General features: G+C 17.2%; 1 protein-coding gene across 1 annotated transcript; it reads left to right on the top strand.

Annotated features, from left to right (window-relative positions):
* The first annotated feature begins 3813 nt into the window (after window positions 1–3813).
* Window positions 3814–13235, top strand: LOC108001311 (synaptogyrin). The gene is made up of 9 exons (XM_062075691.1): window positions 3814–4029; window positions 4374–4541; window positions 4709–4799; window positions 4938–5169; window positions 6107–6220; window positions 8962–9188; window positions 11454–11601; window positions 11864–12120; window positions 12356–13235. Exons 1-8 carry the CDS (start codon window positions 3960–3962, stop codon window positions 12092–12094), a joined length of 1281 nt encoding a protein of 426 aa, XP_061931675.1. The 5' UTR covers window positions 3814–3959; the 3' UTR covers window positions 12095–12120; window positions 12356–13235.
* Window positions 13236–13674: the final 439 nt, after the last annotated feature.

The raw sequence follows: 13674 nt of genomic DNA, 5'->3' as shown, positions 1-13674 counted from the left end.
ATGTGTTTTTTGAAACAAAAATAATTTTAGTACTATATTTTTTGTTATTTTTTTTTCAATATTTTGATGGTTTTATGTTTTCTTTTTTTCTCAATTCTTTATTTGTTACATTATTATCATTAACTATGATTGAATTTTAATCTGATTTTTCTAATACTATTTCTATTTTTATACTGAAAAAAATTTCAATTATTTCCATTATTAAATTGAATCTGTGAAATAAATAAATTATCTTAATCTAAATATAAATTTAATAAATATTATTATAAATCATATTATATAATATTATATAATATTTATATTATTAATATTAAATTTATAAATAAATATATCATAATTCTATATAAAGTTAATTTAGTTATTAGCTGATAATGATACAAAAATTTGTAATTATATTTTTTTCACATAAATCTTAGAATTATAATACAAAATCAATTGACTTATATTAATATTGAAATGAAGATGAATTTGGTCTGAATAAGTATGAAAATGATATGAAAATGAAATGATGAATTTATATCAGTGCTTACTTCATAATTATTTGATAAAAAATTTTTCCACAATATAAATATATAGATCAATATTACATAAAACAAATGAAAATCTTAATTTTTTTGATATTACTTTTCTTATGATATTATTTTCACAATTAACGATACTATTATATTAAATGTATAAAGATTATCATCATAGATAAAGATACATAAAGAAGTTAATTTTTATTACTATCTATTAGGATTGTTTCCCAAATTTTCTTTGAACATACATCTTATATGTTAGATATTATTAAGAAGTTACTGTTTATATAGATAGAAAATATTTGTATTTTTTTAAAATTGTGTTCAAGACAAATTTGTTTTATTTTTTTAAAAGATAAATAATATTACGAATTATTGCGCATCTGAATTTTTAAGATGTTTTAAGAATATTGAAAAATATTCTAAATATCTTCTATTACAATTAAAATATAATTATATCTATTAAAATATCTATTAAAATAACAGAATTTCGGTAACTTTTTTTATATATAACATCAGTTTTAATGTACATAAGCATTTTCTTTTTTTTTATATAGTTATTTAATTTCCCAATTTTTATCTATTAAATATTTAAATTTTGCAAATGTAACATTTAAAAGATTTGCTGCAAAATTTTCATTCCTTTAGTATCTATAGTCTTTTGCATATAAACCAATCATATTAGATATCTTTGTTGCTTAGATTATTTTTTCGCATTTCTTTATGAAAATATTATATTTATATTACATACAATATTTTTATTAATTATTTTGGAAATATTATAGAAAATCAGGTCAGCTTTTTTAATTATTCAATAAAATATTAGATAAAGTATAATAGAAATAGTAAATTGCGAATTCATTTAATATTGTCTTTATTTAATATTAAAATAAAATAAAATTATAAAAAATAGATATAAAATTCAACATAACGGCATAATGTTAGATATATATATAGATGAACACGATAATTTTTATATTTTGAACGATGAATCGATCTGTTGATAATTATAAAAGATAAAATTCTAAAAGATAATTGTTTTAGCTTAAGAACAAAAAGAATTTTTTGAAATTGATAATTTTTATGTTATAAGGACAAAATTTTTGTATATTTCAAATATATATGTGTATTACTGTATATTGTTATAGCATATATTTATAGAATATATTTATATTCGGATGAAATTCGCAGTAAATATTATAGAACATGAAGAAGATAATGATAGCATGTAAATGTATCAATATACAATAATATATTACAATTGTTATCATATGAATGGAAAAATACAAAACCTGTGTTATTAAAAATTTTCTATATTTACCTTTCATTTTCAAATAAATAATTTACAATTGTATTCATTTTTTTTCATTAATAATATTGGATTTATTCTAATTTTTTATATATGCAAAAGATTCTTGTAGTATATATAATAATATAAACATATTTATATATTTGTATTAATTTTTTATATATTTCAATATATATCATATTTGTATTAATCTCATATATTTATATAGATATTCTATTATAGATAATAATATATAAACATTTACAGGATTGCAAAAATAATAAATTTTTGAATCAACAAAATTAAAATATAAATTTTATGTTTATTCATAAATGTAATAATAATATGTTACAATATATTTTAATAATACAAAAAGTATTATTTTTATTTGCAAAAATAAATAATAATAAAATATTTTTTTATATAGAATAAATTCCTTATTTGAGTGAAGAATTTTTAACTGCAAATAATTAATTTTACTTCTACATTTATGCAAAAATTATTTTTTTTTTATAATTAATAATACCATTACTGTATATTTTATTAATACTAATTTTTTTTTTCTGATTTTTTTTCTCATACTAATAATTCATTGGCTCACAGCAAAAGAAAGGAAATGAAACAGGACATGACATTATTTAGACTATAAATAGACAATTCCTTGAATAGAATAATTCAAAAAAAAATCTTGAGGAAAAAGAATAACATGAAATTGAAAAACTTAACTAAAACTTTATGAAAACAAACTTAAAATAAAAAAACTTTTAATTTGAGTTGAGTTATATGATGTTATTTTTTTTTTTCATTTGATATATTAACATTATAATAAAAAATTTATTTTTCTTTTGCAAACTTATTTATAAAACTTGAATGCTTGATTATTAAATTTTAGTTTCAAATCTTTATTGAGAATTATTTCTGGAAAAAATTATATTTCAATTTTTACATATTTTATAATTACATTTCTAATATATAATTTTTAAATATTCAATAAATAATTTTTTTTGCTATCAAAAGTACGAATATTGATTTTAAATAATTGCCATTCATAAATACATTCATAAGTTAAAGATATAAAACAAATCATTTCTGTTCATGTAACTTTTATATCAAAAAATTATGTAATATATATTTTACATTATATATTATATAAAATTATACATATATTTTTATTTGTTAAAAATAAAATTAAAACTCTGTTTTATATTGTTTCTTGTTTGATTTATTCTTTTAATTCAGAAAAATTATCTTTATTTTTGTTGCAACAATCTTCAGCTTTGATTTATGCAATCTGCATTTATGAAATCTGTTTCATTTTACAAATTAGATATAAATGCATTTATTATATTTTTTTTTAATTTTATTATATTTCTTTCATTAACAATTTTAATTAAACTACAATTAAATTTTTTTTGTGCATTAAAGTTATAGATTCCCATGTAGTCATAAAATGATTATAACTTGCAAATAAAATCATTATCATAATTAAATCGTTGTCTATAATTTTCTCAACAAATTTTCTTATTTTTTGTTTATATATAATATTTTCTAGTTTTGTCTAATTAAAACAAATTTAAAACAAAAGCGCTTTTAATTTGAATTAAGTTAGAATCAAATTAAAAATTATAATATTAATATTGATCTAAATGTTATTATGTATTTTGATAAGAAAAATAAATAATTGTAAATAATTTTTTTACATGTTTTTAAATTTATAAATTTTAAATCATTTTATTTTGAAAGAAAAAAATTATTTTTTTTATATCTATGATCACTATTATGATCACTATATTATGATCATATATATCATCACTATTTATGATCTCAAAATTTCTATTTATTTAAGATAATTAATCTTAATTAAATAATCTTAATAAGATAATTAATCTTTAAATAAGTATTTAAAGATAATTTAATATCCATTTGATGTCTATTACGATTACAAATTTATTTTATAATCGGCGCCAAATAGATAATAGGTTATGAATTAAAAAGTAACTTAATTTATTTTTGGTGCAAAATTTGGTACAAGATTTGATATTAAAATGGATTCATAATAGCAATAGATAAATATACTTTTATAGCCAAATTTTATAAAGATTTGATATTAATTTAGTGCTATGTAACCAAATTTTTTACTAGGAAATTATAAAATGAGCAGAATAAAATTCAAAATATTTGATGGATTTATGAACACTTTCATTCATTTTAACCTATTTTATGGTAAGAAATTATTATAACATAAATAATTCCTAAATAATGAATTGCTTGAAAAAGAATGAAAAATAAAAATCAAATAAATTAATACTATCATTAATTCTATTGTTATGTAATTATTAAGTTATTTTTATAAATTATTTAGTTTAAAACATTAAATTATTAATAAATTCTTTAAATTAAGAATTTTACTTTATAAATTTATAAATTTTATAAATTTAGTTATAATATACATAAAAATTAAATTTCAATGTTTTTTAAAAATTAAATTAAAACATTATTATTATTCTATATTTAAATTATGTTTATATTTTTATTATATTAAAATATTTTGAGTTTTTTATCTTTAGCATTATTTAAAACAATGAATAATTATCGCGATCCTTTTGGTTTTACTAAGCAAACAGCCACTCTATTACGTGGTTTGAATGCATCTGAATTGATACCAGAATGTAAAAAAAGAAATATATCAACTGATGTGTTACATGAGCTCAGTGTACAAGAACTAATTATGTTAGGTAAAAATTAAAAATTTTTTAATACATTTTTGCTAAGTAATGAAATTAAAAAAAATGTTTCATTCATTTTTTCTAAATAAAAGATTCAAACTTTATTATCTATAATTATATGTTTATAAATATATTTGTAAAATATATTTTATATCTAATCTAAAATTTCAATGTAGGCCTTAATTCTAAAAAAGCAGAAGAATTACAAAATATTTTAAATATTGAAAAAAGAAGATCCAATATTATAATAACAAATGTTGAAGACAGGTGGAAAATTATTTTATCATGATATTTTTTAAAAACTACTTTTTTGCAAAGATCAATGAAATGATTAACTTAATCATTGATCAAATTAATTTTATTTAAAAAATTAAAAATTAATTGAAAAATTATTATTTTTTTTAGGATTGAACATTATCTTCAAATAATTAAACATGGAGAACAACAATTTTCTTTAATACAAGCTCTTATAGCATATTGCCGATTAAGATTGATAAAAGAAAAAATTAATATTTTTGTTGATCTTAATAAATGTTTGAGTGCTTCTAATGTATTACCTATTTCTATTGATGCAACATTAACAGAATTAGAAAAAGCAAAGAAAAATCTTTTTGAACTTGAAGAATTAATTTTAAGAGTATGTCTTAAGTTGACAATATATATATTTTAATAAAATAATTTTCTTCTATGATATTTATGTAATAATAAATATTTTAATTTATTTTTTACAGTCAGAGATAAAACCAAAACATAATAATATCCAGCAAATTTGTACTTTTATTAGTGTATTAGGATTAGTAACATTTGTATTATTTAAAATATATGTAATTTAAATATTATGATATAAGTACAATTTACAAAAAATAACAAATTATTTCTTATTATTTTTAAATCTTTTTTAATATTTGCTTCTAAAGTAAAAAGGTTTTTTTATTATAATGTTAATATATTCTATAGTTTCAAATGATATTAAGTAAAATAATAAAAATAAATATACAATAAAAAATTTAAAATATTGATAGTGGAACTTGAAGATTGAATTAAAAAAAAGATAATCGATTTTATCACGAGCATATCAAGTTCTCAATTGATGCTGTTTTTCAAATCGATTATTATTTTCATTAAATAATAAATAATTTTAATAATAATAAATAGTATTATATTAAGTGTATTACTTATTACAAATAAATTTGTATAAATTTTAATCTTTGTGTTTTGCAATTATTTCTATAATGAATTCTATTCCAGTTTTATCAATTTTATTTGTTCAATTTTATACTTAATGATCATTAAAAATTAAATGAAAATTTAATAATACAATTTATGTACATAATTATGCTAATATATATATTAATATAAATTCATGTTAATTAAATTAAATGAATAATTTTGTGATTGAATTAAATTTTACAATTCAATCGAAAAGGATCGAATTCTCGATTAATTTACGTTCCATCCACCCGAAGCGCTCTTGTGAAAGGATCCACCCTAAAAAATCGAGTAGTGGAGGTAGAAAAGATAATTTTCTCTTAGCGCATGCGCGCTTCCATTAGCTTCGAGCTTTCAAATTTCAGCTCAGTCGCAATAAGATGGACGGTGGAGCGTACGGTGGAGGAAAGGCAGGAGCCCCTTTCGATCCTATTGCCTTCATTCAAAGGCCTCAAGTTATTTTAAAAGCTATATGTTTGGTAAGTTTTTTTCTTGAATATATAATACTTCGTTTTTTATTTCTATTGACGTCTTCTTAAATTAAAACATATATCGATTTTATGCGACGAACATTGATTTTAAAGAGTAAACCACCCCCACCAATTTAACACGATGGGGTTTTATTGATTTTTCGCAAATTCCTCCGATAGACCCCATAATAGAAAGAATATATAATTCCATATAATTTTCTAATGATTTTTGAATATATTTTACTTTAACTTTTTTGTTATTTATCATCATCAGGTGAAAAATTAAAAAATAATTCAAATAAAATCTTTTGAGTATTATAAGCTAAATTTTAGGTTTAAGTTATGAAAATATTACATGATTTTTGAAATTTAAAATTAAAAAAAAAATACTGATCACTTATGAGACATATTAGAAAGTATATTTAAAGATGGATTTATTTAGATATAGATATGAAAAGTTTGAATGACAAAAAGAAGAATGACAATGAATAAGTAAGATATCGATATTGGTATGAATAAAAAGCGTAGGTATAAAATGAAGTTCTCTCCGTGAATAGTTTTAATGAAACTTGAAAAAGAATTAATAATACAAAAGTGAGCAAAAAAATAGATATTTTGATGGATTTAAGTAATTAATTCATAAATAGATACTGATTGAATTTAAAAATGATAATCATATATAAATTTTTAAGTTTATAATTATAACTCAAAATATAAAGAAGAAAGAAAAATTATGTTAATTGATATTTTATAATAAAAATAATTAATAATTATATAATTTTGATCTTTGAAAAAAAAAGTAACTCATAATTTTATATATTTTTCAAAAATAATTTTTGTAATATTTAGAAAATAAATTATATTATTTAATAATTTAATGAGAAATAAATTCTTTTATTAATTTAAGAAATTTCATTATTTTTATAGCATATTATTCAGTTTATAGAGTTCTTATTAGTATTAAAAATCAAAATAAAATTAGAATCTTAATTAAAAATTGTAAATATTGTTAGGTAAATTAGTTAAATTAAATTGAAAAATTAAAAAATTAGCGATTCAAAAAATTCTAATATCATTAAATAACTTGAAATTATAAATTTTATTAAGAATAATGTTAGAATATTAATATCATTTTAATATTCTAATATATATATATATCATTTTAATACCTGTGTGTATCTTAAAGTGCTATTTTATTTATTTTCATATTGTATTGTAATGTATTTCTTTATGTTTATTTATTTTTATTTAATTAAAATAAAAATTCTTTTATTTTAATTAAAATTTGTTATTATTAATTTAATTTTTAATTTAGCTTTATTTGAAGTTTTTTAATAAATGAAATAATAATTAATTCATTAAATATTTTTATAAATTATTATATAATTTATAATTATATAATTTTTATTATTTTTATAAAATAATTCATAAAATATTTCATATTACAATTGTAATAAAAGAAATAGATAAATAAAAATTCTTTTTTTTTTCATTTATTTAATTTTGTAATTATGATGCTTCTTTTTTTTTTGTGATCTTCTTAACTTATTTCTTCTGAAGACAGATCCAAACGAAATTAAATTCGATTTTATATTAACAATAAAAAAAAAACAAGTATTTCATGGAAAATCAAATGAAAGATTATTTTTAATGCGAAAATTTTAAGAAATTTTAAAGAAATTTTCTTAATATTTAAATAATTAAAATATTTAATTAAATATTGTATTTTTAATTTCTATATTGATACTGATTTTATATTATTTGTTAAATATATTGATGTGTAAATTTTCAATTAATTTTTGAAGAATTCAATCCTAAGTATATAATAAAATATGATCAAAATATTATATGATCCGTGTAAATTATAATTTAAAAAATAAATTAAAAAAAGAGTTGAATTATATTAAGTAATTTTACTTAATATTATTATAAAAAATTATTAATATTATATTAATATTAAATTAATATTGTAAAAAATTAATAATATTGAAAAAAATAATATTGATTATAAAATTATATATTAATTATAAATACTATAATTGATATTAATAATATCGAAATTAAAATGGATTCATAAATTAATTGGATAATAAATTATTTCATCATAAGCAATAATCAATAATAAGTTATTCGTTATTTAAAAATCATTACTTTGTTTTATAATTTATTATAATTCTTTAATTCTAATTTATAAGTTCTTTATTTTCTTTATTTTTTCTTTTCTTTTTTTGCATGAATTATTTCAAAATAAATTCTTTTTTTCGTTTACATATGATATATTAATAAATTGAAAAAAATGATATATATAATAACAAATTTAATAAAAATTTATTAAAAAGTAATATAATATGATTTAAAAAAATTAAAAGAAATGAAAATTTTTTTTTAGAATATAAAAAATTAATTTTATTAATTATTCTATGAATAAAATTAATAAATTTAAAAATTTTTAAGGGAAAACATATATAAAAATATATATAACAATAAATATATACAAGATAATTCTAGTAATTGAATTATAATTCTGTTTCAAATAAAATTAAAAAAAAGTTATAAAGGAAAATGTTGCGCAATTTAATATGCTTTATTATTATAATAGCTCAATTATAGAATTTTGTATATCATAATCTAATTTGTATATTATATTATATAATATATTTAAATATATATAAAAAATATAATTTTTATTAAAAATAATTTAAATTAGATATTATAAAAATTATTATTTAATTTTAATTTTAATTTTTTAGCTCTTCGCAATAATTGTATTCGGATGCATAAGCAACAAAGGATACATAAAAAAGGAAGGCGGAAAAGAGGTATGTCTCTATAATGAAGATCATAATGCTTGCAATTATGGAATAGGAATTGGAGTACTTGCCTTCCTCGCCAGTATCGGATTCCTTGCTGGTGAATATCTTTTTGAGCAAATGTCTTCTGTTAAGACCAGAAAACATTTTGTCTTACTTGATTTAGGGTATGTATTTCTTATTCTAAACTATGTTTCTTTCTGAAATTGTTAAAATTAAATTGTGTATATATATGTGTGTATATATATATATATATATATATATGTTCATAAGATTTTTTTGAAGAGGAAACAGAAAAAAAAATTTTTCTTCAAATTCTAAAAACTAAAACAAATAAAAATTATATTAGATAAAATTATATAAACAATCTTATTTTATCTCTAAGGAGAACTTGTATTGTTTTACACGAGAATATTGTAATATTGTATTATAATATCATATATTATGATATTACAAATGTCTTCTAGATGAATCCATTTTCTGACTTCATTCAAATTCATCTTGAAATCTCTTGCATATTACATAATTAGATACAAGAGATTTCTTCCTTCCAAAATAATATAAAACATAATATAAAACATTTTTTAAAATGACATAATTTATAATAATAATAATTGCATTCGAACATTAAAATAAAATATTCTGTATATATGTATTTATAATAATTATTTGTAATATAATGCATATTTTTATATCATAATTTTTTAATAAAAATTTTAATTTTTTAAAATTGCATGAATTGATATTTCTTGTTTAAATTATTTACAAGATTTTATATTTTTTTTTAATATTTTTTATTATTATATTATTTTATATTATTTTTGGTATTTTTTAATTGTAAACAGAATATTTTCAGTGATGGTTCATGCATAAAAAAAATTAAAATTTACATTAATTGTATGATATATAAAAATATGAATACATATTTTTATGAAATGAATTATATATTAATTTACTGTTTTGTTATATTAAAAAAAATATTATTATTAAATATGAAAAATTTTAATGATAAATAATTATAAATGAATTTATAAATAAATAAAATGTAATTTAAGGAAATAAATAATTATTGATATTTTTTTTGTTTTTATATTTTATTTATATTTTATATTATTTATATATATATAATTTATTTATTAATTATAACGCAAATTATATATATATTTATATATATATATGAACTGTTTTTTTGAAAGTGATGTAATTATTCATATATTCAGATATTTAAGAGTTTATATTTGAATTAACTGAAAAATATTATAAACATTAATAAAATTGGATAATATTTTTAAACATATTAAATTTTATATAATGTAAATAATTATATTAATAATAATACATTATATAAATAATAAAAAAAATAAAAGAATTTTTTTTAGCTACAAATGGACTTATTTAACAAATTTTCAAAAATATAATCAATTTATATAATTTATATTAAAATGTAAATATTAAAAATATAAATAAATAAATATTTATATAATTTATATTTTAATTGATGTAAGCTTTTCTGAAATATATTTTTTTAATATAAAAAATAATAAAAATAAAAACATAACAAAGACATAAACGTAAAATTGATTTTATTAAGAAATATTTTCAGTTATATTATATAAGAATTTATAATAAATAATTATAAAAAAATAAAATATTTCATTAACATAATAATAATTTTATTCATATTTCAATTTTTTTTATTTTTTTTTAGCATTGTGAAATTCATAATGAATAAGAAAGAACAAAACAATAGTATCGTTATATTTATTTTTTGTTATAGATTTTTTTTGAAGTTCTGTAAAACATAATATTATTTTGTTAAATTTTTTAATCTTGCTTTTTATAAAAGCAAGACTTTAAATTATGAATTTTTTCCTACAATTTTTTTATTAAAAATTTTTTTATTATAAAATTCATTGTTTTTAAATTTCATCAAGCTATAAACACTTTAATGATGATGCACAAAAAATTTGTAATAGTTAATAATAAACACGATTAAAAAGTTTTAATTATTGTTTTTTATAAATGGACTTATATCATTTAAAAAAAAACATTTTTACAATAATATTTAATAATTAAATTTTGAATTTATAAAAATATTATACAATATTGATTTTACTATAAATAAAAAGAAGTTATTCATAATTAATTTAGTCTTAGCTTATTTTAAAATTGAACTTATATCACTTTAAAAATAAATGGCTTATATAATTTCAGTTTTATCGTTACAATCTCACTATAAATTATATATTATTATAAATTTTTATAAATCATCACTAAATAATTATAAAAAATATATTAAATTAATAATATTAAATTTCTAATAAAAAAAAATTCGATAAAATCATTTAAAATCGAAAGTTATTTAATGATTTAATAGAAAATTTGTATTTTAAAATATTAAAATAATTAAAGCATTATATTTTAATGTTTAGATTCTCTGGTTTTTGGGCATTCCTTTATTTCATTGGATTTTGTTACTTAACCAATGCTTGGAATAAGTCAGAAACACCGAAAGATAATTATGGAGTGAACAACGTTCAAAGCGCTATCGCTTTTTCCTTTTTCTCTATTTTTACTTGGGTAAATTAATCAAATAATTTTATTTTATTAAATTTTTAAGTTAATAAATCAATGTAATGATATAAATAAGTTTTCGAAATATTAATTAAATTCAAATATTTATAAAATTAATAATAAATTTTAAACAATACAAATATTTTTATATTTATACAATATAAAAATTTAATTATATAAAAATAAAAGATTACAATAAATTACATAATTACAAAAATATTTATTCTTAATTTAACATCTATATTTAACATTTATATACATATAATAGGCTGCCTGTGCATGGTTCGCGTTTCAAAGATTCAAACAAGGAACCGATGCTGCATTTGCACCAAGTTATGAAGCAGATCCTGTTGGTGGTACAGGATATACAAGTTATCCTGATGCGACTGATACTGGTTACCAAGAACCGCCTTTTGGTCAACAACAACAACAACAACAACAACAACAACAACAACAACAACAACAACGGATGCCCGATTTTCGAGCTCCAGCCTATTAACTTTGAAATATAATTTATCACTATCGGTAAAGTAAAATTTGTATTATTTTTTAAATCATTATTATTTTTAATAAATTTTATTTATATTATTTTTTAAATTCAAATCAATATTTTATATTGATAATATTACGAAATTATTGTTAAATTAATTAATATATTTTATAAAGAAACACTAATTTTTAATAATATTAATATTTAAATTTGTAAATTTTTTTTATCTAACAGCAAGAAATAATTTTTTATTGCATGTTATCTTTTTAGACACAACGTAAAAAAACAATAGGAAAAGAAGACAGAAGCTCTATAAAAATCTATAATGATTGAGCAATGTCGATAGAATAAGTTATAATAATATAACATAGTGAATGAAAGAAAAAAAAAGATGAGTAAATAGGAAAAATAAAAAAATTAGAAAAGAAAAACAGAAATGATACGAAGAGAAAAAAGAAGAGCGAGAAAGAGAATGTATATGTATGTAAATACAAGATATTAATATATTCGTGAGATATATATTTTTTGAAGAATCGATTTTAAAAATCAAAATTTATATAAAAATGTTCGTTGAGATCATTTATTAAGTTTTAAGCAATTTAAATTCATAATAAATGAAATAAGATAAGAATAAAATGTGGTGATGTAAAGAAGACAGAGCAATGTCATTGTCTTTTCATCTCACTTCATTGTACAAACTTCAATTGCTTATAATTTATGATAAAAAAATATTAGCCGATTTTTATATACTAACTTTTGTGTTCATTTTGGTCTTTAAAATTGATTCTCGAATATTTTACTTCTGTTGAATATATTACTTGTGACAATGAATATATTAACATCCTGTATATAAGTATATATGTATACATGTATGAATATGAGAAAAAAAATAAAAAGAATGTATGAATGTGTAGATGCAATAACAAAATGTTACTTGTTAAAACTGTGCTTCTTATTGCCACTTATAAATCTCACATCTAAAAATCAGTGGTGCAAAAAAAAATATTTAAAAAAAAAATTGGGTTACTGCCCTTAAAATATGCATAAAATATTTAAGATCAAAAAATAAATAAAAGAATAGAAGAGAGAGAGAGAGAGAGAGAGAGAGAGAGAGAGAGAGAGAGAGAGAGAGAGAGAGAGAGAGAGAAAATGGATATTCACCATCCATAGAATTATATATAAATATAAATTCACATATATATACGCGTGCGCGCGCACGAATATATATCTATATATATGTATATATATATGTATATATATGTGTGTACATATTAGAATATGTTGAAAATAGAACGGCATAAGCGAGAAATATAAAATTATTCGCCATTATAAATGTGAAATAAATGAATAATTTTTTGTATAAAATATTAATTTTTCAATTTTTTTCAAATAAAAATTTCTTCAAGCACGCTTACAACAAACGTGCCTGAGAATATTGTTTAATATTTTATGAAAATTTTTATTTAGTTTAGTATTTCATTTTAAATAATATTATAAAAAAATATATAATAATAACAATATAATAAAAATAATAAATAAAAGAAATATTATCTTAATAAATAAATCTTCAATCTTAAAACGAGGAATTT

This window comes from Apis cerana, linkage group LG5 (assembly GCF_029169275.1).
Source record: "Apis cerana isolate GH-2021 linkage group LG5, AcerK_1.0, whole genome shotgun sequence".
In the NCBI taxonomy this organism is placed as follows: Eukaryota; Metazoa; Arthropoda; class Insecta; order Hymenoptera; family Apidae; genus Apis; species Apis cerana.
The sequence above is the reverse complement of the archived record's forward strand: the minus strand, read 5'-3'. Positions and strand labels throughout refer to the sequence as shown.

Excerpts from the sequence above, each read along its gene's own strand:
- LOC108001311 (XM_062075691.1), top strand. The coding sequence starts at position 3,960 with ATGAGCAGAATAAAATTCAAAATATTTGATGGATTTATGAACACTTTC. Across the intron at positions 5,170-6,106 it reads TTGAAGAATTAATTTTAAGA|CTCAGTCGCAATAAGATGGA; the intron begins GTATGTCTTAAG and ends TTCAAATTTCAG. Across the intron at positions 11,602-11,863 it reads TTTTCTCTATTTTTACTTGG|GCTGCCTGTGCATGGTTCGC; the intron begins GTAAATTAATCA and ends TACATATAATAG.